Raw genomic sequence first — 24541 nt, 5'->3', positions numbered from 1 at the left:
TCGGTTGGTACCACATAAATGTGTCTGATAGATACTGGATAACGTCTTTAATTTACAAGAATGCCGAGTACAAGACAGAATACAAACATTTATGAGTATACAAACAAATAGACAGACATATACAATCATATTGTTTAAATTATACTCTAAATCTCCCTGCTTTAAACTACCAAGAGAAGAACAAAATTCATGGAACCCTGATCAGTGAGACGCCTGAAGAAGAAGAAATCGGAGTTGAGGTAATTTTTCGCAAGGAAAGTCAGAGAATGATCCCTCTGAACAAGAATGAAGCTTCTAAGGCCAAAGAAACCGATTGAATCCCAAGAATGAATGATTGCTTTGCATACAAGAGTCAGTCTTGGATCTGTTCAAACTAAGAGTAGTCTTGTTTTGTTAACTAACCCACAATTTTCCAAGTTGCTCACTTTCAAACTGCCCATAAGTCAAAAACCTTTCTTGTTGGAATTTTGCGCCATCTGTATTTACCTTTCAAAGAGACTCTTCTTCAATAGCTTCTAGTTGGGGTGAGAGGGTCGTAATCATAAGCTTCACCAGCTTTGACAAATCTCCCCTTTACACGCCGTCTCACATCAGCTCTTGCTTTGCGAGAAGCATACCTCACTCTCTTATCAAACCTGTTTCAAAAACAAAAAGACTCATTAGGAAAAACCCTGCACTCACTCCTATGCATTGCATTTGACAGAACACTACTAACTTGCGAGCCTTCTTCTTTTCTTTGTAACGCATAACTGCGTTATTACGAGTTACTGAATGTGAGCAAGCATTATTATCCTGTGATGTTGGAGGATACCATGGTGGCTCCCCTGAGAGCTGCATCGAAGACGATGCACCACATTCTTGGAAATCTCCAGCACTACTTTCTCCAGTGACTCCAGAGAAAGAGATATTCGAATGTGCTGGCTTCGATGCAAAGCAAATAATTGGCTCAGTTTTCGAACTCATGAACGAGTCATTGCTGTCAGCTTGCTGCACATGATTCCCTCCCTGGATCAAAAGAAGTATTAGAAACACACAGAGATGCATCCAAAATTGATGTTCATTGCTTGTAAAATCTAATAAGCAAGGTACCTCTGTAGCTGCTGTTTGGTGCTTCTGGAAAAGACTATCGATTCCACCATGGCCAAATAACTCTTCCGAGGGGTTAAAGGCAACACCAAAGAGCTCTTCATAGTTCTCAAGTGCCAAGTCAACTTCATCCATACCGAGGTTTCCATAGAAGTCATCTTCACACACTCCAACATCCTTTATAGACAATCAAGAAGTCGAGTTTAGTATTGTAACAGTAATATATTTCAATTCCATGCGTGTTGGATCCAAAAGTAAAATATAACATATTGAAGTGAAAAGTTACCTTCTTAGCAAAAGATGAATTCCCTTGTGCAGCAGAACTGGTTTCAGGAACTGTAGAGGATTCAACCAAGACATCTTTCTTATTATCCTCGTTGCAATTTTTGTCGGTAGGAGCATTATTATTATCGTCTATGTTCATCATACCCAATTCTTGTTCACAAATGGACTGTCCGGCTAAGTCTAAACAGAAAGACCAAATAGAGGCGAGTTCTGAGCTAGAAGGGCAACCAGAATAGCAACTAATGGTTTGCCTCTTATGCTGCTGCGGTGAAGAAGAAGCTGAAGACGAAGAATTGTTGTTGTTGTTGTTGTTGTTGTTGTTGTGGCCAGACCAATCACAGTTTTGACAAAGTGAAACTCTTTCTTCGACACACCTGACAGTAGCAGGCTGAGCATTGCATCGCTCGCAGATAAGTGTCCGAGAATGGCGTTTGGACAATGCGTTAGCGGAATGAACACTACGGTCGCAAGAGAGACACAAACAAGCAGCATCTGATCGACAGTAGACCATAGATCTTTGTTCACCACAGAAGTCACACATGTAACCCATCTCTCTTCCTTTACTCTTGACCCAAATCAACTTCCTCCTGTTGTTAAAAAAATGAAACAAAAAGCCATAAATAATTACTCAAATTAGATTTTTTTTAAAAACATAAAAGAGAGAGACTTGGGATATAGGAAAAAAAAAAAAAAAAGCAAACTCTTTTACAAGAATTCTGAGTAAAGGTTAGTGATTTCTATAAACAGGTGGAGCATTGATTAATAAACCCCCAGAGGAGAAAGGATAAGAAAAAAAAGGAAACGTGTGGAAACTAACTTGATGAGAATTTTTACTAAAACAAAATAATACAGAGGTTTTCATTAATGAACAATCAAGAGACCAAAACCCACAAAAGGAAATTTAAGAAAAAAAACAAGAGCAAGTACAGATCAGTAAAATCTAAAGACTACAGGCTTTTTGTTTTGTGTGTTTGACTTGATATAGTTCAAAAAAGGAACCAGATCGAGAAACTCTCAATTCCCGAGAAAAGATAAAAAATCAAGCTTTTTCTGATTAACAAAATCCCAATCATCATATCACCATCTGAACAAGTTTAAATAAAAAAACAAAAAAAAAAACACGAAAAGCCCTCAATCGAAGATCCAAATTCAACACAAGATTTTTTAAAAAGTAAAAATAAATCAACCCTTGATCGATAAAGTACAGTGAATAATCAAATAATTAACACTATATGATTATATAACAGATGGCAATAAAACAACAAGAACACTAAGAAGAAACAGATAGAAGAGAAACAAAAAACACTCACGTAAAAAGAAAAATCTCCTTGAGAAGAAGTTAAATCCAGAAACTACTATCTTCTTTTAAGTTGAAGAATCCAGAAATTTCTTCAAAGAAAGAAGAAGGAACAAAGAAACAAAACCCCTAGAAACAGAGCAGATGATTATTACAGAGAACCTCTTCTTCTGCTTCTTTCTTCTCTCTCTCTCTCTCTCTTTTTTTTTTTTCTTTCTGTGTGAGTAATGAAGAGAGGAAAAAAAAAGTGAGGAATGGATAGACAATGGGTGGGTGTGTCCGCAAAGGGACATGTAGGCGCCTGCCTTGTGACATAATCTAATTTTCATCAAAAGTGCCTAATCCCCTTCTTTTTTTCTTTCTTTAAAATTCATTTTATTACAGAACACGAAAAAGTGCACAAGAAAAGGTTCGTGTAGGGTAATAGTGGGTCCCTGTCGTATTTATAGTGAAAAGCAATAAAAACTTTTACAGGCCCCACTTTTGTTTTATTTATATTTTACTTAAAAACCTCTTTTTTTTTAAGTTGAGAAAACAGATTAGTATTTTTTGTATATCAGACACGCGCTAGGGGAGTATAAGAACCAACGTACTCGCGACGTGGAAGTTACCAAGTGGTCTATACTACTCCTCTCTGTCACAAAGATTATTGATATTTTGTAATTTTTGTCTTACAAATATTAATGTTTTGTAAACTTCAAAAAATAATTATTGAAAATATTTAAAACTTTGAATTGTTATTAGTTTATATTTTCTCTCTCTACTAAAAAATAATTATAAATTAATTTATTAAATAAAAACGAATTTTTTTTTTAATATATGTTAAAATGTCAAAATATCAATTATCAAGACAGAGACAGAGGGAGTATTTGTTTCGATAATGGATTCTCTCAGTCGTCCACCTTTTTTTTTCTTTTCTTCTCGATGCCTTTTACTAGTTTTACACGAATCACAAACACACACACTCTCTCTCTCTTGTATTATTATTTCGCTTTGACCTCTACAACAAAAAACCAAAATATCTTTTTTTTTTCGGTGGGCGTATTCCAAAAATATCTTTTTTGGTAGTAGAAAAGAAAGAAAAAATATCTTTTATATATGAATAATTGAATATGATGATTGGGAGAGTGAGAAAGTAAAAGAAAAAGAAAAAAATATCTGCCAATTTTATTAGGTACGTCTCTCTTCTCTATAAAACTCTCTCAGACCAAACCACAAAGATATTTTTAAAGATATTTGCTAGTACTATCCCATATATGAATACGTATAAAATAATGGATCTTATGAATAAAAGCTATAAAGCCATTAAAACCACTTGAAAATTATGAAATCAATGATTGATCTCTTTTGTCCTTTTCTTCTCTTCCTTCTTTTTATTATTATTATTATTCACCGGCTTTACTTAAACCCCATTATTTTTATTTTTGTTCAAATTCAGTTAAAATGATTAATAGGAAACAAGACGATATATTGATTGTATCAACGATAAAATGTATATATATATATATATAGATAATTCTAAAGGTCTATTGAGTTTTGGATGACACAACCCACCTACAATTTTTAAGTGTCTGCTTCTTTCACATGTTTTATTAAGAAAACTTTTAAGAAAATATATTTTACAAATAAGTTCAGGTTTAATAAAGGGACTGATGACAACTTACAAGTTAAACGACGTTGTAATTGTTAAAAACAAAATGTATTCGTTAGTTTTTAAAAAGGTATTCTTTGTGAAAAGTAGTATTAAAAAGAGAGAGCGAGTAGCCGAGTACAATATTAACTTTAGCAATATCGCTATTAACTTCATCATTCAGACTCGTCGTATCCAAGTAAAAGACGAAAGATGAAATTGAAAACTTACTAGATAATAGCACGAACCTTGATTGGATAAATTATTGATAAATCTCCCCTGAAAAACACCACCATATATAATCAAGGAACGATAATGAAAGCAAAAAGTTAAGGAAAAAAAGGGACGATAAGACGCACTAAATAAGAAAAAAATAACAAAAACAACAAAAGTTTTGTAACATATGATGCTGAGAGATATGTGAGTCGGATAAGATTCTAGGACGATCCGAAACTCTGGTACAAACATCGTATTCCTCACGAATATAATACCACCGGCTTAGAGAGAGAGCTGACGACACCTCACTTATTTGTTCTCTTAAGATAACATTAACTACTAATCTCCTAATTTATTTATTTATACTTCCATCCATGAGTGCCTTTTATGGACTTCACACCCATCTCTCTTTCTTTTTATTATTATGCCTCTTCCACCCAATCATAACTCAAATCATTAATATTATTAATATATCCGACTCTCCTAGGACAACCATTAGCCATTTTAGCTGTGTGAGTGACATACCAAACACTACAGGATCCTCCCATGAGTTGACCAAATATAATGTACCTTTATAATTCAAGATCCTAATTGCTTTTCTTCGAGAGTTTTAAGATTTGTTTGAAACAGCTGTTTCTTTTCATAAATATCTTAGAAAAAGCAATAGTGAGTGTTGAGTGACATGGATTTTTTTAAGCTGACCACAAAAGTATTATTTAACCACACGAGGTCCAATAGGGAAATTTAGTGCAGGCCCAAGCAAAGACTGTAGCCAGTGTGTTGTTAGGCCATGAAAAAGACCTGACCTGATAAGATTAACCGTAAAGAGCACGCCAAGGACTTTCCTCTTCTTTAGATGTCTTTGATGCGCTCCACTTGATTCTATCTCTTGAGAAAGACAGTCCGGTCCAACTTGCCACAAGCTCCCCTGTTTCATGAATCACCTGTGATGACAATCACGCAAACCCACAATTCAGTTGAAATCGACCTTCTCTTCGAATTGACAATAGATTTTTAATTTCATGTGGATTTTATATTTCTAGTGACCTTGCAGAGTATTTAAAACTCCCGATAAAAATGAGCAGAAACTGAGACAACTTTTTCAAGCAAAGATTACCTGAAGCTCTTCATCTAGAGCTTTGCTATATAGGCTACTGCTTCTCTGGCCTATGAGAATAGATGTAGGCAAGCGTTTGACACGAGCTAGATGAAGCAAGCATGACAACGGCTCATAATGGATCTGCATCAGTGGTGGTGGTTTCTCGATGCGAGAAGCAAATAACCTGCTGGTATCTGTTTCTGTACCAACTTGAACGTAATGAAGACTAGCTTTTCTGTTATTCGCTTCAAGGGATCTGTTATTAAACTTAAGCTTAGATGCCGCCACAAGAAAAGGAGCCACAATAGTGGATAGAGTTGACGCTTCCCTTGTAATTAGGTCCAGCAGTTCATTCATAGCACACACTAGTAGAGGAGGCTCATAGTTTCGAAGAAGAAAAATCGAGACCTTAAACAATGTAAGACATAATCAGAAACTTAAGCAATGTAATATCCCAGAAATGCAAATCAACATAGAAACAAGAAAACATGAAATCAAGTCTTGCAACACAACCATGATACTGATGAACAAATGTTACAAAAGGGGCTAAATCATGATCACCAAAGGGCAAAGGCCTAAATCTAATCTAATCAAGCTTAGAAGCTAGTGCCATATCATAAGTTAGGTACCACTTAGCTACTACGGGAAAATGGGACTGTTAATGCTTTCACTCGCCTTATATATAACCTCCTCTACTAAGCATTCTCACCTAAGCAGAAGAGACTTATTAGTTTCTATCTCATAAGGCTTTAGCTTTAGTTTCAGTGTAATACAATCGAAGAAGCAATCAAATAGTGAAGCGAGAATTGAACCATCATATTACATATCCCAGTAATAGTTTCATGTCCACAAGAAACAACACACTAAGGCCAGGGCACCACTACTCTTCAGCTAAACTAGTGTAGCACGAAATAAAATTTCAGTTCTAAGGATAAACAAAACAGGTTCCGTATAATAGAGCAGCTCCATGTAATGTCGAATAGAAGAAATTAGAACTCAAATTTAACTATGAAACACCGCTAAATTCCTACTGAATCCATAGTTTCTTAGAGGAACGAACCTGATAAGCACCATTTTCGTCGACGAAGTGAACGATACTGCCGCCGGTTTCGACATCATCTCGGACGCCATACTTATCCAAAGGAAGCTGGATCTGTTCTTCTCTGCGCTAGAGATTACAAATGTGTAAGTAGAGAGTATTGAGGCGGAAAAGACAAAATCGAGATCAAGGAAGAATCGATTACAGTTTGCGAAGAGGGGAGCCAGGGCTAGGGTTTAGAGCATCAGCAATGGTTGTTGCGAATCCATCGGAATCTTCCCAGAGGAATACAATCTTCTCCGCTACTTTCATTGCCCTTTTGAGTTTTGCTTTAGCTTGAGAACAACAACTGACTAAGCGAAACTCGTTTAATCCTTCAGCTTCAGCTTATTGCGCAAGAAGCAACTAATCTTTCCTTCCAGAAACCTAATTTCTTTATATTTGTCATATAGTCCCTCTTTATCTTAATGTTTTCAAATCTGACCCAAAATAAAATCCGATTTTAGATTGATGAAATTTTAACTTCCATACAAAAGTTTAATAAATCACACATTGTTAACTCGAATGAATATCTTAAATCAACACTACCATTGGCTTTTCATATCAACCAAATCTTGAAACGTCATCAATTCTTCTACGATTACAAAAAAACAGAAACTTAAAAGTTGTATGTACCAGAATTTCTAACAAAAGAACACATACAGGATAAAGTATCTATGTATGGATGAATGAAAACATACACTAGGTAGGTAAGTTCTTTGTTATTGTTTTCAATATCCGACTATTCTTGCTTCTACTAAAATAAAGGTGCACCCGGTGACTCCTCCGACCTCACTTGTTACAAAAGCGGAATGTCTTGTAAGGTGCACTGGTGCCTCCTCTGATCTCACCGCACTTCTAAAGCTCTTCTTACACCAATATAATGATATCATCAAGCGGATCTCTGTCACATAACTATTCAAAGATTTATACCTCCTTCTGCATTGATGTTTCACTACCACTTTTGCAATCCAAAACAATGGACTACTACTTACCAAGAAGCTGTCGGGGACATGTTTAGAGCATTGTAGTGTCCACTGGGTAGCTTCCCAGTACCCGCAAAAAGGTAGCAAATTCCTGCCATAAAAGAAACCAGAGTCTTAGTCACATGTACATGTTTTATGTTTTTAGATCAATTAACCCAAGGCTTTTACCTCGAGATGTCTAAGTGCGTTCTGAGCAACTTCATCAGCCATAGATGCTTCAAAGTCCACATAGAAAAGATAGTCGAAGTATCTGTCAAGCAAAATAAATAGAGCGGCACTTTCATCACTACTAAGAAACTGTGGGTTATGGTAGAGTGGATTGTGAGAAAAATTACTTTAGTCCTCCAGATGCTCGCAGAGGGTGTTTCCTTAACGGGCGGCTTTCAATCTGATCAAAACCACAAGATAATTGTTTGTTAGGGATTGGAGACCAGACTAGCTTCTATACAAGGCTGCACATTAGAAGGAAGATTTTGAGTCTACTAACTAACCTTTGTGAGGTTGATTTGCCTAAGCGCAAACACAGCAAGTGCTTTGAAAAGTACTCCAGGCCCTTCCTCTAACGAGAACACTATACTTGTCTAAAAGAAGATCATAAGTAACTCATCCATCAGCGAAATATACATTGTCACATATCAGAGAGTTACGTTTGAATTTGGAGAGTAACATTGGATTTCTCTTCTCACCTTGAAGAGTCTGTTAGTTCCAGGGATAATTGGTTCCCTTGCGAGCATTAGAAACCTTGTAACATTATCACAGTCATCCTACATTGATTGCACTTCACTATCAAAAAATCCAGAAGTGTAAAGATATGAATGAAAAAATCGTAAAGGCTTCCAAAAACTCTGTACTACCTGGATATCTTCAGCAACTATGTTCAAACCATATATCTTTGCAGCTTCTGCGCTAGCAACTGCTGCTGCATCATTTAATTTTTCGAACGCAATTTGCTGCAAATCAAATTCAGAAACTTATTTAGCAGCCATTGTAAACCGTGACTATGAGTATAAACATACTTGAAACATAAAACTTACCTTTGCAGCACCAGCAGTGTCATCTACTGCTTCTCTGACCAACCCCAATTTGGTTAACGTGTTTTCACACTGGGCGAGAGCCTGAGCCAAAGACAACGGTTAAAGCTTTGGATAATATCAAGAGACAAAAAAAAGTTCAATTATGCACAAAGGCAAGTAGGGTACCTGTGGATGGCTAAGCACTCTTCTCAACTCTTCAATATTCACACCGTGGTTAGCCAACAAACAGTGGCGGACAGCTAACTTGACTTCGCCAACAATATGCAAATTGTGTCGCAGCAGAAGATCATAGTTTCTATGGATACTTCCACCTAAAGAGTTCTCAATAGGTAAAACAGCTCTGTCGACAAGCCACCGCTCAACTGCCTAAAACGAAGAACAAAAGGTTGCAAACTGGTTCAGTCTAATGGCAACAAAAAAACTTAAGACAGATGTATGGCAATGAAACTGTTACATACAAATTCCACAAACTAAAGTAGATGACTTTTCCCTAGACTCACATTAAGAAATAAGAACAAAAAAAAAAACAGAGATCCCAATCTCAGTCTTGATCAGTGAAAAAGTAGCAAAAGAAAAGAATCAAACCTCAAAAGCAGTATCAAACTCTTCGCATGGAACAGCTTCACAGTTAGGATAAGCCTTCTCAGCTGCTGATTCGCTGTATGCACCTCGTACTCCCTAATTATAACAAAATCATTAGCCAATAAAACCCCAAAAACATATAAAAATTAATCAGAAACAAAACAATCCGTGAACAATTAACCTGATACGCAACACGAACACGGGAGCCATTGGAGGATACAGATTCTGCTAGCTGGTTCGATGACAATGGCTCTATTATTAACAAAAACAAACCAATCATCACTACTAAGTCTAGCTACTTCCTTTATTTATTATCTCTACTACAAATGAAGATATCTATCGCAGAAACTTGATTGATCGTAGCTCAAACATGTAACTAAAGGAATTGAATCCATACTAGGAAGCAGAGGAGAGTCTTCGAGAATCTTCTTAACTTCCATAGCTCTCACGGACTTGTCCCTACCATTTGCATCGTCTTCCCGGAATGACGCCAAGACGGTTCCGATACGGTAATGGTTTGAAGATCGGCATCCGTATCGGACGAAGGTGTTAAGTTTGCGGTTCGACGGTGATAGATAGTCAGAGATTCCGCCGTGAAGCTGAGTCGCCGGCGTCGTCAATCGAACAGCGTGCACTGCCATTGATGTTGTTTTTGACGGCTGTTTTTATTTCTGATGTGAAAGCAACAATAATATATGGAAGGTGGAGGTGACATTAATGGGCCAATCTGAAGGCCCATGATATTTATCTAAGGCCCTTACTTAAAAAGTTGAGGCAGACCAACAAACAACATACAGTACTAGTATTGTTTTTGATGAAGAATATTGTGGTAGACCATTAAACAAGGAGACTAGTTTTGGCACTATAATGTGAAGTGTAGTAAATTGTGTGGTGTAGAGAGACTCTTTATTTGGCTCATTTGAAATCTCCCCTAGTTTCAGCACCATCACTCTTTCTCTAATGTCTCTAGATTAAACACAAATTACACAATAATGGAATAGGAATTAGAAAAGGGAAAAAAGGTATGAGAGATTACATCCCGAAATACTTGAACGCTTTTCTATTGGCGTTTGCCACTTTCGCTGTAGTCTTTGCGATTTTTATAGCAAAAAGTTCAAACTCATCTTCTCATCTTTATTTTGCAACTTCTTCTTCACTATGGACCTCTTCCTTCTCCCACGCATTAATCACGGTACCCATCTTTTTTCCGGTTCGTCGATTTAGGCTATCAGTTTCAAATCATAAATTCTGTTTTGTATTTTCAAGGAAAAAAGGAAGAGAAACGGATCAAATCCAGGTCATGGATCTTGGAAAAGAGACGTGAAGATAGAAGCAGAATTAGCAACCGCGAGAGCGTTGATCAGAGAAGCTCAATTAAACTCTAATGCTACTTCATCATCACCCCTTGGAGACGAAGACTATATCCCTCATGGCGATATTTACCGTAACCCTTACGCCTTTCACAGGTAACAATATACGTATGTGTTTATTTGTCTTGTCATAGAAGTAAAGTGACCTTTTACTGATACTGTTTACGTGTGGCAGAAGTTATCTTCTTATGGAGAAGATATTCAAGATCTATGTATACGAAGAAGGAGATCCACCGATATTTCACTATGGACTTTGTAAAGACATATACTCAATGGAAGGATTGTTCCTAAACTTTATGGAGAACGATGTCCTTAAGTACCGCACCCGAGATCCTGACAAGGCTCATGTCTACTTCTTACCTTTTAGTGTTGTCATGATCCTTCACCATCTTTTTGACCCCGTTGTTCGAGATAAGGCTGTCTTGGAACGTGTCATCGCTGACTATATCCAGATAATTTCCAAGAAATATCCGTATTGGAACACAAGCGATGGGTTTGATCACTTCATGTTGTCTTGCCATGACTGGGTACGTTGTCTTGGTTACTTTTGCTTAATTAGGTCATCTAATAACTTAAGCACGGACTGACCAGATTGTGCTTACAGGGTCACAGGGCAACATGGTACGTAAAGAAGCTATTTTTCAATTCCATAAGAGTACTATGCAACGCCAACATATCAGAATATTTCAATCCAGAGAAAGACGCTCCGTTTCCTGAAATCAATTTACTGACCGGGGAAATCAACAACTTAACCGGCGGTTTAGATCCAACCTCTCGTACAACACTCGCTTTCTTCGCTGGAAAATCACACGGCAAAATCCGTCCGGTTCTTCTAAACCATTGGAAAGAAAAGGACAAAGACATTCTGGTTTACGAAAACCTACCGGACGGTTTAGATTACACAGAGATGATGAGGAAAAGCCGGTTTTGTATATGCCCGAGCGGTCACGAAGTAGCTAGCCCGAGAATACCAGAGGCTATATACAGCGGATGTGTACCAGTTCTTATCTCGGAGAACTATGTATTACCGTTTAGTGATGTTTTGAATTGGGAGAAGTTTTCGGTTTCGGTATCGGTTAAAGAAATACCGGAACTAAAAAGGATATTGATGGATATACCGGAGGATCGGTATAAGAGACTATACGAGGGAGTGAAGAAAGTGAAGAGGCATATATTGGTTAATGATCCTCCAAAGAGATATGATGTGTTTAATATGATTATACACTCCATTTGGTTAAGAAGATTAAATGTTAAATTGTTATGACACGTTGATGATGCCTATGTGAGTCCAAGAATCTTTCTTCTCCACTTATAGCAGACAACTTGAGTCAAACCAATTTTGTTTGATCAATTGTATTTAAACTTAAATCAGTTTAAACTTCCTTTTCCTATTAGTTTATTCCAGCTTACATCTCAAGGAGTAAAGTTAACTACTTCTCAAATTGAGTAACTTCACAGAGTAAGATATTGAGGAGATGATTACAAATTATGATCTTCTTACTACTCCCTTAGTGTTTGCTTTAAGCTACCAACAACAAAAAGGATGAGTTTTGAGATGCAACTAACAATTACTCCTACTCTTCTCCGTTTGTAATCAGCCAATGTCTACGTGTGTCTTTACTGTCCAGATTTTTTCTCCGCACGTATGTCTTCACTATCTTTGGCTTTCTCTTCTCTTCGGTTGCCAGAGACCTGAGACAATACAAAAGAAAAGAAACACAGCTTAGACGACAAGAAACTCGGATTACTTATGCTTTTTACAGGTAGTAAGAAGACGAGTATAAAGCTCACTTCTTTTCAGTTGGTGGAAAGTCTTCGAGAGCCTTATCGATTGGATTGACTATCATCTTTGATTTCTCCTCTTCGGCTTCAGAACATCTGAGCCAAGACAAAAAGACACTCAGTTTACTGATGGTTTTTTGAAGGCATTGAGAAGGGAAGTAAAAAAACCTCACTTTTCACTAGGAGGTAAGTCTTTGAGAGCCTTCACAACTGCTTTGTCTTTGCCCTTTGAATTGTTCCATCTCTTAAAATTGTTTTTCTCTTTGGGTTCTGGAGACCTGAACACCATCACAAAACCGAAATCAAGCTTAAAACAAAAGGAAACTCATTTTACTGATGATTGCGATAGTTAGTTAGAAGAGAAGTAAAAGACTCACTTCTCTCCACTCAAGTCTCGGAGAGACTTATCAACTGCATGAATTATCATCTTCTTTACCTGTTCAACCAAACAACAAGAAAAAAAAAACAGAAGAATAACATTTAGAGAGGAGTCAGAATTTGCTTAAAACAACCAGATATGGAGACGAGAGGAATACCGCCAACTTGTCCTCTTTTGCATAATGATTAGGTGGAAGTAGACGATACTGTTTTAGCGTAAACACTCGCCGATATTTTCAGGTGAGACAAAGTCAAGCGCTACCTTTGTGCAGGACTGCAAGACACAAGAGAAATACAATCATCAATTGATGAACCTTACTTATGCTGCGAAGCTAAAAAGTAAAGTTGCTCAAATCCACTGTATGTATCCTAAAGCAAAAAAATTACCTTCAAATTTCTAACTTGATGAGGGCAACCTACAGGTATTAAAACAACATCTCCAAGCTTCTGATTGAAGGTCCAAGGTTCAATGCCTACAAAATACGGCTCATTAAATATGACCAAAAACCGGCAAGATAAATTGGTTGGTTTATAAGTTATAAATGACAGCATACCATATTCTTCTTTCAGCTTCATTATATGATACCGCGTTAAGTAGAAATTCTGGTCATGTATTGGATGAACAACCTAAAAGAGAAGGTAAAAGGAAAATGTAGAATAAGTTGTAGAGAGACTGGACGCAAATAAGCACCACATATCTTTAAAAATGTAACCTTTTATGAAAAGAGAGTATGTGTACCTGAGACACAGGGCAGCAGTAGAGATGTCTGAACTCCTTGTGATGTTTCTCAATGTAACTTTCTAATTTATGAGTATCCTCTCTACGGAAAATGTCCCAGAGAGCTCCATCATCAGATTCAACATTTTCGGCTTCTTGTTTAGAGTTAACAAGAATCTCCATCATTTCCTCCTTTTTAGCTACAGAGCTGTACAGCTCCTTGAAATCTTGTTTGGCATGCTTCTTTTTCAGTTCTTCAATTCTAGATTGTCTATTCTTAGGGATGGGTACTTCCGATATGTGCGTCAAAACATTCACCTGAAATAACAAGCACACGAATTAAAATATTGAAAAGAATTAGATGACAGAGAGACAGAGAGAAATAATTATAAAAAAATTTCAACGATAATGTCAATTGACCTTTATTACAATAAGTAGCAATAGCGAGGGGTGTTCAATCATGATTTCAGTTCAGGTTGATGCCAGTCTTTTATTTCAACAACGGGCAACAAATTGGTTCTGAGGTCATTATGGGTATGACAAGGAAAACCATCAGAAGAATGGACAGATTTATAACAAAGAAACAAATCTGAAAACGAGAGAAGACAAATCACATGGGTACTTACCGCATCAGACATGTCGCAATGAAGCTTAGTAACAGAATCTCCACGGCCAGATTCTTGCGCGAATCCATAAGCAACGTAAGTCTTTGGTCCCAAGTGAGGCTTCAAGCAATTTTTGGGAAGTTTGACAGCAAGATTCAAAGGTCCATTTACCGGGTGTGTGTAATACTTCAAAGGCAAACTGCATAAGAACTCCTCAGCATGACGTGGCAAGTTTTCTTTAAAGGTCTTAGTTGGAGGCCAATCTTTCAGTTTCAGAACTAGTGGCCAATCCATGCGATCATAACGACCGTCCGTATAACCAGTAAAGAATTCATGCAGATCAATTGATCCCTGCATTTATCAGAAGTCATTAAATAAACAAGGGCATAGTAAGAACTTAAAAATCTTGAGAGAACCAAATGAGCCATGTTGTTGCCTAGTAAGCCTAATATGAATTTGACATGCAAGTTTTCGATGCATCTTCAAGAAAAGGTAATACGCTGAATCAAAATCACGAGCATATATATTCACTGTTAATGAGAAAATCATAGAACAGTCGGTAAAAGAAACTGAAATGTCAACCCAAAAGGGAAAAACATGAACGTCGAAATGTATATAACCTAGATAAGAAAAAAATCATTGCTATGGAAGCACCAGAGTCATAGATTAAGCAATCACAGAAAAATAAAGGAAATAAGGACTCCAAATGAAGCTGCAAAGTGCTTAGGTCAGAGAAATCTCTATAAAAAAGGACATGCACCACACAATTTAGTTTGGAAAAAACTGACCTCACAGAAGTCCATACAATCAACAGCATCAACTTCGGTAAGTTCTCCATGCTTAATGTGGCTTCTCTGGCGGCAAGCACGCCACATTACCATTGGTTCCCAGCTTAATCCAGCTGTTGCTTCAAGCACATTTCTCACAACCACAGGCTCGCCTTTTACCCAATGGTGCTGAAAATGATTCAAATCATCTTGTTGAACATCTCTAACACTTGGATAATATAGATAATTGTCTTCTAAACCTTCTCGACAAGCAGCCTTTAGCAAGTTACCATTGTCCATGTCAATATGACAATTAGATTTAAAACAAGGGCATCGCTCCAAAACTATTTCAGGTAAATCCAAAAGCTCGCTGGCATCAGCAAGTTTTTCAACTTTCTTTAACAGATCAGATACCCAACCATCAGGAAGTAGGCGTTTCAACTTTAAACCCTCAGCACCACAGTGACAAGTAATGATTCCAGCTTCATTTGCTTTCCAGAAAGATGGGTAATTCATATGGTCTTTGCAAACCGGCTTATCATCTGGCTTCTCATTAGGCTTATCATCATCCGGCTTTTCAATAAATTTGCCTTCTTCTCCATGTTCATACTCTAAACCTCGGTTAACATAATTCCACGACACATCCTCCTGACATGCCTGAGCCTTTCCATTGCGGATCTCAAGGCAACATGTAAGGCAGATATCACAAGGACAGGCCGAGCAACTCCTATGGAGATCAAAGATCGAAGTCTTGCAGATATCACTGTAATCCCAAGGAGTTAAAACAAACAACGAATCAAGTTACCAACAGCATCATGAGATACGAACTTGTCAAAATTTATTGAAACAAAAATGTTAGGGTAAGATACCAGTATAGTCTCTCATCAGGGAAAGATTCAGCGTCTACGGGCCTCACCTCTTCAAACTCCAGTCCTGTGAAATTAGACAATATTAAGATATATTCTTAATCCTTGAGCTAATCAGCTTCCAGCTTCTAACTTAGAAAAATGAATGCGGATATATCCAACAATATATTGATTATACATACTTAAAACATGATAAAAATGTGAAGGGAGTACAAAAACAATCACAATAAGCATGGAAAGTACCTGATATCTTTGCCTCAATTTCCTTCTCAGCAATTTGTTCATCAACTATTTCCTTCATATATGGGAGAAGCCACCGCAAAATATATTTAGAGCATTGAATTTTTGCCTCCTTGCTGACCTCGAGATTCGGATTTATCCCCTACATGGCATTCAATTAATCATTCATGCTAAGGAGCTCAAATTAATTTAAAAAGCATAGAAATAACAATCAAGCAGGATACGAGAAAATTTACTTGTATCTTATTATCTAGACGCAAACATCCTCTGCAACAGCAAATACCACAGCAGAACGGGCATTTACTGGCAACATCTTCTTGTGGTATGTTCGGGTACCTGCAAGTAGTTATTAAGACAATGTGTTTCATACTTCTGGAAAATGTAATCCAACACGAGACAACAGTAAAGGAAATGGGCGTTCTGTTTGTTGATAGATGAAATTATAATCATGAATCAACAGGAATCTAAACCTTTGTCTTGATTCATTCCAAAACTATCCGAAAGAAACTCTAAAAGATCTATCTGCATATAATGAAACCAGGTAACAAAGAAACCAAAATAATTGCTAAATGTTAAGGTAACAGAAGAGCACATACCAAGTTTTCAAGCACGGGAGGCAAAAACGCTTCGACTTGCAGTTCTGACACCGCACAACGTACCCTTTATCATTCCTGTGACATTGATGACACATATTGGAATCTGCACCTTCAGCATTATCCTAAATATCCCCAAAAGAGAAATACATAAACAAAGTAGTGGGATTAGGTCGTGTATTTTAACCAACGATTGATGAGAAAAAAAAGAGACCTTTTTACAGAGAAATCACTAACCGCGTTTTCTTTGTCAGCTCTGTTCTTCAACCTCTTGTTCGGCTTAGCTGAAACCTCACCGTCGATTTCATCCTTCTTACTAGCCCTTTTCCGAGTCCTCCTTGTCCCAATGGTAATCTGGTTTCCATAATCCTCACATTCCACAGCAATTGAGTCCTTTTCTGAGTCATTCGTCTTACCAGAGGCTCTCTGCTTCTTCTCCTTCGCCAAATCAGCGCATCCGTTCGCATCTTCAACCCTAACACCTTCATCGTCTACCTTCTGTGTCTTAATCGGAGCCCTATTTCCCCCTTTTTTGCCCTTTCGCTTCTTGGGTCCTTGGTCTTCGTCTTCGTCAGTGACAGGGTCAACGTAATTCTTCATCTTCGTAGAAGCTCTCCGAATCCTACGCCGGCGACCGTTCGCTTCTTCAACTATAGCAACTTCCTCCGCAGAATCCATATCCAAAATTCAAAAACACTCACACACTCTCCTCCTTGGCGCAACTCTTGGATCCCTCCCCCAAACTAAACAGTAACGAAAAACCCTAGACTCACCGAGAGTCACTCACGGGAGATTCACTGAGGACTTTTTTTGTTTTGGAAACTGAAGGGCTCCGGCCTCCGGTAAAGGTAAAGTTTGGTTTAATTAATGGTTCAAACAAACTCGATTTCGCGACATCTTTGGGTTTATTTCCCGCTCATATTTTGTTTTCAATTTGTTTTTTTTTTTTTAACAATTGAATTATTAATAGCTCACAAAATTAATTTCTTCTCTCGTTCTAATATTTTTTTGGATTACTTCAATCACTTGCACTAGCCTGCGAGTTCGGGTTGTCGGGTCGGGTCGGGTCGGTTAATTCGGGTAATCGGGTATTCGGTTATCTGAAATTTGTGTCGAAGATAACCGAAGTAAATTTCGGTTCGGGTCGGGTCGGGTTTCGGTTAATTCGGTTATTGATTTCTTTGTCGAACTGAACCGAAATTTTCTTCTTTTTGGCTACAAGGCTGTCGAAAAAAAAGAAAAGGAAGGAAAACGTTTGGGCCAGGCCCATTAAAGGAAAAATAACAAAACGTTTGTGTTTTTAATAAAACGTTGTGTTTTAACATCATCTTCAACCTTTTACAAACCCTAAAATCAACTAAGAACATTGACGGCCGCCGATAAAAACTCAGAATCTCAGTAGATCCGGCGAAAGAAGAGAAGGAAGATGAAGATCTCGGTTACCCGAACGGGTACCCGAACCGAACCGAAAAAACTCGGGTAACCGATCAAATTTATATAGTTTCCGATCGGTTCAACTCTCCTAACCGAAGCCAACCCGAAACCGAAATTTTCGGTTCGGAACGGGTCGGTATATTCGGGTCGGGTTTTTATCGCAGGCTGATCTTGCAGAGTCACAGTTGACACAGTCTGGTTTAATGGGTTTGTATACTATTCGTCTATTACCAATAATATAGTAGACCACTTGAGCCGCAAATAACACGACCCACTATGGGCACGATGATAGACCCACTGAAAGGCACTCCGATTAAAACGTGTGTGTCCAAACTTTGTTTTCACGCGCAGATTCTTTCCCTTATAAGCTATGTCCGTTTGTAATGTTTGCCAATCATACCATTCATAATTCATTTAAATATTTTTTTATTCGAGTTTGATACTCTTACGTGAATTGAGAGTCACAGAGGCAAGCGATAAATTAGTCTCCATGTTCACTAAAGTCTACAATGTCGCCTTAGCTAGTTTTTTTTCTAATATTTACCGTACTGTCCATTTCTTTCAGTTAGCATGGAATGGACATGACTTCTTGAATACTTTTAGACTTTTTAGACAAAAAAGATTATGCAGTTATTACTGTTGCTTTGTGTATATGTGGTGCTCCAAATTAGGCAGTATGAGAGTTTGGAGAAATATCTTTTACGGCCAGTAGTACACTCTGTTTTTTTTTTACATTTTGGATAATACGATCATTCATAAATACGTAAATGTTACTTAACGCAGCTTTCACCGTTTTTATCTCCATGAGTTTTGATATCTATTTTTGATCAAATTGCTGATATCACTGCAAATGTTTTAAGAAATAAAAGTCAAATTAGCATAGACAAACACATTAGTATAAATTAAGAAGCTAATTGTGTTTCATTATATTAGAAAAAAAAACGATTGCCAACGAACAATACATATTGCAAGTCAAGCATCTAATATTTGTTAATACAGATGGATGACAGATTAGTAGTCAATTTAATCTGTTTTTCGATTAATTAGGAAGTTAGAGGGAAACATGTACTTGAGAGAAGACGAAGACTTGAATCCCCGTCTGTTCTTATTCATTTGCTAAACACAACTGGATGATATATAAAATAGACTTATTAAATATCATAATTGAAATATTGACTCAAAAAATTATAAGTCTTTAGCCTTACATGTATAAAACTAACAGACTATATGGTATATTAAACAAATATTTAATTGTACTGTGTATCAATATTTAACCAATTTATTTTGACCCAGTCAAATAACTATTAATCTAATTTTTTGACGCAATCAAATAACGATTTTATAGTTCGTTTTTTTATATTATAGAATTGGCAATAAGCTTGTTCGAGTCGGCAACTAGAACCAATAAAACACGTTAGGAACAAAGATATGAAACTGACAAGGAAATTCAAACCAGCCGATTCCGTTGGTTTAAGACAACGACTCATATAACAAGTGATTAATATATAAGAATCAAGCGATCCTTATTTCTATTTCCTCAAATTTGTGATCTAAAGAAGAAGACACCGAAATTTCTAACCAAAATTCTATCAAACATTCAAAGCGAATTCTCAAGCAGACCATCTCTTTACTCATCCTGTAAACCCGGCCGTGAAGAAGACAAAACATGAAGGTATGTATTTCTGTACTCAAAAACAAGTAAATAACTTGAATACTCTTGTGAAAGAGAGAGAGACTTCTCTAGAGATGTTAAGATGTTTTCTTTCTGTATGCAGCAAAAGATCCTGCTACGAGTTGCTATGACTGAAGACAAAACCAGAGCAAAAGCACTGAAAACTGCGGTTCAGTTTAAAGGTAACAAAGATACAAACCCTATCCTGATGATTGTAATTCTATTTGAATCTAAAGATCTTGTCCATTGGTGTTTAGGCGTGAGCGCTGTGGAAATAAAGGGAGATCACAGGAACCAGATTGAGGTGACTGGTGTTGAAGTCGATATGATCGCTCTAATCAACACACTGAGGAAAAAAGTAGCATTTGCGGAGCTTGTTAGCGTAGCCAAAGTTGAACCACCAAAAGATGATGAAAAAAAGCCAGATGGTGACAAAAAACCGGATGAGAAGAAACCCGATGAGACGAAAACAGATGAGAAGAAAACTGAAGAGGAAAAACCTGAGCCATGCTGTCAACCATGGCCTTATGGATATGGCGTGCCATCTACCTATCACCACCCATGTGATCCTTACTATCAGATTGGGGAACCCGTATACAATCATGATCCCAATTGCAGGATCATGTGAGATCTCACATGTTTCAAGTGGAAGACTAACGAAGGAGATGCAGTTTTTCTATACCAAGATTGTCAGTCAGCTTGTTAATGCATTTTGATAGTCAGATTTGGCACATGAATAAATAGCCTAGAGCTCTCAAAACAACACAAATCATCTACTTGTACATGCTCTTATAACATGTAAAGCTAAAATCTTTGTTATCCATGGAATCGCATTACAGAGTAACTTCCTTACAAGCAACAATTCTTAATCAAATCTTTCCTTTGCAAGAGTTGCTAGATACATAACTCGGGTACATTCTCCTAACTCACATACCTTAACAACTTTTTCGAGTGCATTACTACATCTAACGACCTCTGCCACCACCACCGCCACGACCACGCCCACGACCTCGTCCACGACCGCGTCCAACAGGTTTCCCTACAGATGAAAGATAAATGGATTGATAAAGTAGTCTTATAGCTTACGAAGACAAGCTCAGTAACATCGAAAATGAATGGAGCATTTACCAGCAACAGGCTTCTTAGGCTTAACTCTAGGAGTGTCTTCCACAAGTAAAGTCTCCAGGTTCAAGCTATCAGGAAGAATGTAGTATCGGATATTGTTACCCCTCAAGCTGAGATGATCAAGTGTCACTGGGTTTTTCCCCTTCAGAGCCATCTTCACTGTCTTCAAGTGAGTATTCATGCTCACATCAACACCTGCCCAAATTCATCAAACTTAACTTCTCAATAAATATACACTTTTGGATAGTGAATCCTAATTGGACTGTTTTCTCAACCTACTATGATCACAAGGATGCGAGTAGAGCCAATGGATCAAATTCAAAATTAGGGAACAGATCGCGACTTGTATCAGTAACAGCAACTAAGACCTAGAAACGAAGAAATCGAGAGAGAAGAAAGGTGAGACGAACTACAACAAAAGATACTGGATGCTAAATAGAACATACCAGTGATGGTTCCATGGACCACAGTCCCGTTCTTCAGCTCGATCGACACAGTCTCATTGTTTAACTTCATCAAAAACCTACTCGATCCAGTCACACCAAATCCCCAAAAAAAAAACATAAATCAGCTCAGTCTCAATAACAGTAATAGATTCCATACCCGAAGCTAACTAAGATTATGAACAAAACGAAATAATCAGTATATAGGAATAGAGATCGAAACAGTACCTGACGAGCTTCATCTTTGGATGCGAAGAAGAAGAACAAACAACAAAGAAAACCCTCAAAACCCTTCTTTACGCAGTGAGAGAGACCTCGAAACGGAGCCGGTTCAGATCCGATTTTGGTTCTGGATCCATCAGGTTATTGGGCCGATCACAAATGTAATAAGGCCCATAAAAAAAGTCCAAGTGTTTATCAGTTACGTTTTTAACCAAAAATTTAAAATACAGTTTGGTTCCGCTAACCAGATAATTGATTAAAGAGGACCAAATTTCAATTTCAGGAGAAACATAAGACACGAAACGTAAATTTTGGAAAGGGGCGTAAATTAATAAAAGCGCGCGAGCGTTTGATAAACACGCGATAAAGTAGACGCGCGTGAAGATTAAACGACTTAAAGAGGAGACGGAGACGACGCTTTTCAACGTTCTCTCTCTCACTCTGCGTTAAAGACTTGACAGATCTCCTCCACCGGTAGAGAGAGAGAGAGACTTCTCTGAGAAAACTTCGCAAACCCTAACTCGTCAATGGCAGATTCGAGATCCAGTACGAAACGATACACTCCCCCAAATCAAAGGTAACTTCTCTTCTTCTTCTTCTTCTTCTTCTTCTTCCTCTCACTTTACTGATTTCGAGTGATCTTTACTCTGTTGATTTCGCTACTTCGTCTCTCTGATCTTTCCTCTTGCTGTCTCTTCTCCGTCTCGCAGGAAGCCTTCTGGGAATCGCCGCAAGGAAGGTACGTTATCTCTCTCTCTCTCGCTCTCTCTTTCTTCTTCGCCTTCTCTCTTGATTCTTACTAGAGAAACGAATCAGATGTGTTCTTCGTTACGATCGGATCTAGTTCTGTGGAGGTTATAGGTTAGAATCATTGATTGTTCGAGGAAGAGAAGTAATTGATTGCAACCGAATCTGTAAACATTTGTATTGGGGATAGTTGGGTAACCTCAAGAATCGTTTTAAGAAAGTGATCTATTAGGTTATAGCCTGGAATTTAGATCTCGCTCTCTCTTTATTAGCAAATCCTCTGGTTGATGTATCTCTCAATGTGTGTTCTTGATCCATTTTTATGCCTGTTTTCTTGAAGCATCATCGTTCAAGCTATATATCAGGTTTTGCTCGTTATGATATTGTTCTTGGCTAAAGAAAGAGTGAAATGCAGATCGAACAAGTGGCCAACAGAACAAGGATGGTGAGCGAAATCAGCCTCTTGCTACTGTTCCTCAGATGGAAGTCAAACCCCAGGGGATAAAGATAATACCACTAAAGGACTGCTCTACGAGTGAAGCTTCTCAGCTTTTGAGCCAACGTATGAATCTGAACTATCTCTTTAAACATTTGAGTGGTTTTATTATTTGCTCTGTGTCAATGTCTGGTCCTTCTTGTATCAACTGTTGCTATGCTAATTGCTTAACATCTGATGAGTCAGTGCTATTTTATTGGTCATGCTCCTTTTTAGAAATCTTTGAACTTCATAGATATGGTGTGTTAAATTCACGGCTTATGCACTCAGTTTATGTGCTTGTATTATTTACTTGCTCTTGATTTGTTCAATGAACAGGATGGGCAGCTGCAATGCATGAATACAATGACCCGACTGTGGATCTATCTGGTGAGATTAAGGACTTCCAAGTTTTTCTTTATCCTTTTTGTCTGTTACACTTGTTCTGCTTGAGTTGGCTCCAAACGCAATGAAATATACCTATAGTTCCCACCTTGATCTCTGCATCCCAGCTAATCGAGTATAACTGATTGTCAAGTTTACCTGCTATTTCACAGAGCGACCAATCATGTACTATGAAGGAAGTGTTTGGGGTAAACTACCTCACCAGGTAGAACTGACTCTAAACTCTTATCATATGCTTTTAGTTCTATTAAGATGCTCGTTTTCATTAATGATGAGACTCATGTCTCTTGCTTTGTGGGATGAAACAATTACAGATCCTGGCTGCAGCAAACAACACACTGCCTCCTCAAAAGATGTCGCCAACGGATTACATGACTGAAGTGCGCCGAGGATTGCTGATGCTAAAATCGTCAAGTTCTAACAATTGAATGGTCCTTGTTCTGCTGATGGATCCCATATAGACTAGTGAAAATGGTGTTGGGTGTTTGTTGAGATGGCACAAGCGGTGATGTGTCAATGACTTTTGGTTTTGTGTGTGTAGTAGGATAACGAATATTGTTTTTCTCACGATCGGTCTTTTTCTCTGGTCCCTGAAAGTGTAAAAAAAAACCCAAACCGGAGATTTGACTAACAGTCACGTTTACCATCTCACATCGCTCCTTTCCTGGTTTCATTCATGTTATTGAAAGATTCGAAACGTCCTTTTAATTCAACGGATTCAGTAAATAGACCGTCTAGCTAAAAAAAACACTACTATACAGTAAAACCTCTATAAATTAATACTCTATAAATTAATAAACAATATAAATTAATAAATTTAACTAGTCCCAAGTCGGGACAGTGTAAAAATTAACAAAATTCGATAAGATAATAAGATAATATTTTTTTTGAAATCCTCACGTAAAATATAGTCTCAATAATATCATAAATTAATAATCATGTAAATATATATATATATATATGCTGATATAGTAAAGTATGTTTCTCTTAAACCTTATATATATAAAAAAATTGTTATGTTGTATCTTCAAACTATAATGATATAAAATATTTTATAACATTTCATAAAACAGCTAAAACTTTTTAAAATTTTCAATTTCTAAATATGCATCATTTACATTTTTATAGTTTGATAGACTATTAAAATACGAGAATTGATATTCTTATTCATAAATTTGAATATTTATGTCATATGTATAAGTGAATTTGTCTATAATATTTGTAATTCATTGTCAATAATATTTTTTAATTATTTCAAATTCAATTCCAATACCATAAAATTTACAACATCCAAAATTCTAATCTTATTTTGCAAAAATTGTCTCAATTCATAGTTTTTAAAAAATTAAACAATTAAAAATATACCTATAAAATAATAATTATTAATTTATATTATAAAATAATAA

General features: G+C 37.1%; 7 protein-coding genes and 1 pseudogene across 20 annotated transcripts; 3 read left to right on the top strand and 5 right to left on the bottom strand.

The window, feature by feature from the left end:
• Window positions 1-4: 4 nt before the first annotated feature.
• Window positions 5-5367, bottom strand: LOC104737638 (zinc finger protein CONSTANS-LIKE 9). 7 transcript variants are annotated; one of them, XM_087450810.1, is made up of 6 exons: window positions 5321-5367; window positions 4530-4577; window positions 1373-1958; window positions 1090-1263; window positions 812-1005; window positions 5-635 (listed from the first exon to the last, which is right to left on the bottom strand). In XM_087450810.1, the coding sequence occupies exons 3-6, from the start codon at window positions 1919-1921 to the stop codon at window positions 506-508; spliced, it is 1047 nt and encodes a 348-aa protein (XP_087306936.1). In that variant the 5' UTR covers window positions 1922-1958; window positions 4530-4577; window positions 5321-5367; the 3' UTR covers window positions 5-505. The 7 variants fall into 7 exon arrangements, with proteins under 7 accessions (XP_087306936.1, XP_087306918.1, XP_087306927.1 ...); XM_087450792.1 differs by having other exon boundaries at window positions 716-1263; XM_087450801.1 differs by lacking the exon at window positions 5321-5367 and having other exon boundaries at window positions 716-1005; window positions 4530-4583.
• Window positions 5131-7768, bottom strand: LOC104737782 (uncharacterized). 3 transcript variants are annotated; one of them, XM_087450855.1, is made up of 6 exons: window positions 7687-7768; window positions 7488-7606; window positions 6858-7131; window positions 6674-6776; window positions 5632-6021; window positions 5131-5458 (listed from the first exon to the last, which is right to left on the bottom strand). In XM_087450855.1, exons 3-6 carry the CDS (start codon window positions 6962-6964, stop codon window positions 5330-5332), a joined length of 729 nt encoding a protein of 242 aa, XP_087306981.1. In that variant the 5' UTR covers window positions 6965-7131; window positions 7488-7606; window positions 7687-7768; the 3' UTR covers window positions 5131-5329. The 3 variants fall into 3 exon arrangements, with proteins under 3 accessions (XP_087306981.1, XP_087306986.1, XP_087306989.1); XM_087450860.1 differs by having other exon boundaries at window positions 7488-7595; XM_087450863.1 differs by lacking the exons at window positions 7488-7606; window positions 7687-7768 and having other exon boundaries at window positions 6674-6781.
• LOC104737487 (arogenate dehydratase/prephenate dehydratase 2, chloroplastic) lies at window positions 7133-9966 on the bottom strand. 4 transcript variants are annotated; one of them, XR_015557541.1, is made up of 13 exons: window positions 9691-9954; window positions 9475-9545; window positions 9297-9389; window positions 8877-9077; window positions 8712-8792; window positions 8532-8627; window positions 8364-8441; window positions 8169-8258; window positions 8013-8065; window positions 7846-7927; window positions 7687-7768; window positions 7512-7606; window positions 7133-7227 (listed from the first exon to the last, which is right to left on the bottom strand). XR_015557541.1 is itself a non-coding variant. In XM_087450823.1 (12 exons), the coding sequence occupies exons 1-11, from the start codon at window positions 9932-9934 to the stop codon at window positions 7709-7711; spliced, it is 1149 nt and encodes a 382-aa protein (XP_087306949.1). In that variant the 5' UTR covers window positions 9935-9966; the 3' UTR covers window positions 7222-7606; window positions 7687-7708. The 4 variants fall into 4 exon arrangements, 2 of the variants coding, with proteins under 2 accessions (XP_087306949.1, XP_087306962.1); XR_015557542.1 differs by having other exon boundaries at window positions 7512-7595; XM_087450823.1 differs by having other exon boundaries at window positions 7222-7606; window positions 9691-9966.
• A 283-nt stretch (window positions 9967-10249) lies between these two features.
• On the top strand, window positions 10250-12064 carry LOC104703769 (putative glycosyltransferase At3g07620). Its single transcript, XM_019244998.2, has 4 exons — window positions 10250-10485; window positions 10560-10759; window positions 10839-11190; window positions 11268-12064. Exons 1-4 carry the CDS (start codon window positions 10318-10320, stop codon window positions 11925-11927), a joined length of 1380 nt encoding a protein of 459 aa, XP_019100543.2. The 5' UTR covers window positions 10250-10317; the 3' UTR covers window positions 11928-12064.
• On the bottom strand, window positions 12034-17486 carry LOC104737408 (lysine-specific demethylase JMJ25-like; annotated as a pseudogene). Its single transcript, XR_015557494.1, has 15 exons — window positions 16850-17486; window positions 16616-16737; window positions 16256-16355; window positions 16023-16161; window positions 15783-15846; window positions 14935-15676; window positions 14168-14497; window positions 13563-13859; window positions 13378-13450; window positions 13211-13296; window positions 12982-13097; window positions 12823-12881; window positions 12619-12723; window positions 12455-12541; window positions 12034-12355 (listed from the first exon to the last, which is right to left on the bottom strand). The product of XR_015557494.1 is annotated as a lysine-specific demethylase JMJ25-like (transcript).
• Window positions 17487-19412: 1926 nt separating this feature from the next.
• On the top strand, window positions 19413-20570 carry LOC104737261 (heavy metal-associated isoprenylated plant protein 16-like). 2 transcript variants are annotated; one of them, XM_010457432.3, is made up of 3 exons: window positions 19413-19718; window positions 19822-19900; window positions 19976-20570. In XM_010457432.3, the coding sequence occupies exons 1-3, from the start codon at window positions 19713-19715 to the stop codon at window positions 20344-20346; spliced, it is 456 nt and encodes a 151-aa protein (XP_010455734.1). In that variant the 5' UTR covers window positions 19413-19712; the 3' UTR covers window positions 20347-20570. The 2 variants fall into 2 exon arrangements, with proteins under 2 accessions (XP_010455734.1, XP_010455810.1); XM_010457508.2 differs by lacking the exon at window positions 19413-19718 and having other exon boundaries at window positions 19816-19900.
• LOC104737173 (small nuclear ribonucleoprotein SmD1a) lies at window positions 20493-21812 on the bottom strand. The gene is made up of 4 exons (XM_010457316.3): window positions 21515-21812; window positions 21290-21366; window positions 20847-21038; window positions 20493-20757 (listed from the first exon to the last, which is right to left on the bottom strand). The coding sequence occupies exons 1-4, from the start codon at window positions 21526-21528 to the stop codon at window positions 20684-20686; spliced, it is 357 nt and encodes a 118-aa protein (XP_010455618.1). The 5' UTR covers window positions 21529-21812; the 3' UTR covers window positions 20493-20683.
• Window positions 21790-23786, top strand: LOC104737080 (uncharacterized). Its single transcript, XM_010457215.3, has 6 exons — window positions 21790-22085; window positions 22219-22247; window positions 22671-22817; window positions 23070-23120; window positions 23288-23340; window positions 23450-23786. Exons 1-6 carry the CDS (start codon window positions 22036-22038, stop codon window positions 23561-23563), a joined length of 444 nt encoding a protein of 147 aa, XP_010455517.1. The 5' UTR covers window positions 21790-22035; the 3' UTR covers window positions 23564-23786.
• Window positions 23787-24541: the final 755 nt, after the last annotated feature.

The sequence above is a fragment of the Camelina sativa genome, chromosome 1 (assembly GCF_030686135.1).
Source record: "Camelina sativa cultivar CO46 ecotype springtype chromosome 1, ASM3068613v1".
Classification (NCBI taxonomy): Eukaryota; Viridiplantae; Streptophyta; class Magnoliopsida; order Brassicales; family Brassicaceae; genus Camelina; species Camelina sativa.
Note: the sequence above shows the minus strand (reverse complement) of the source record. Positions and strands in the feature narration are given on the sequence as shown.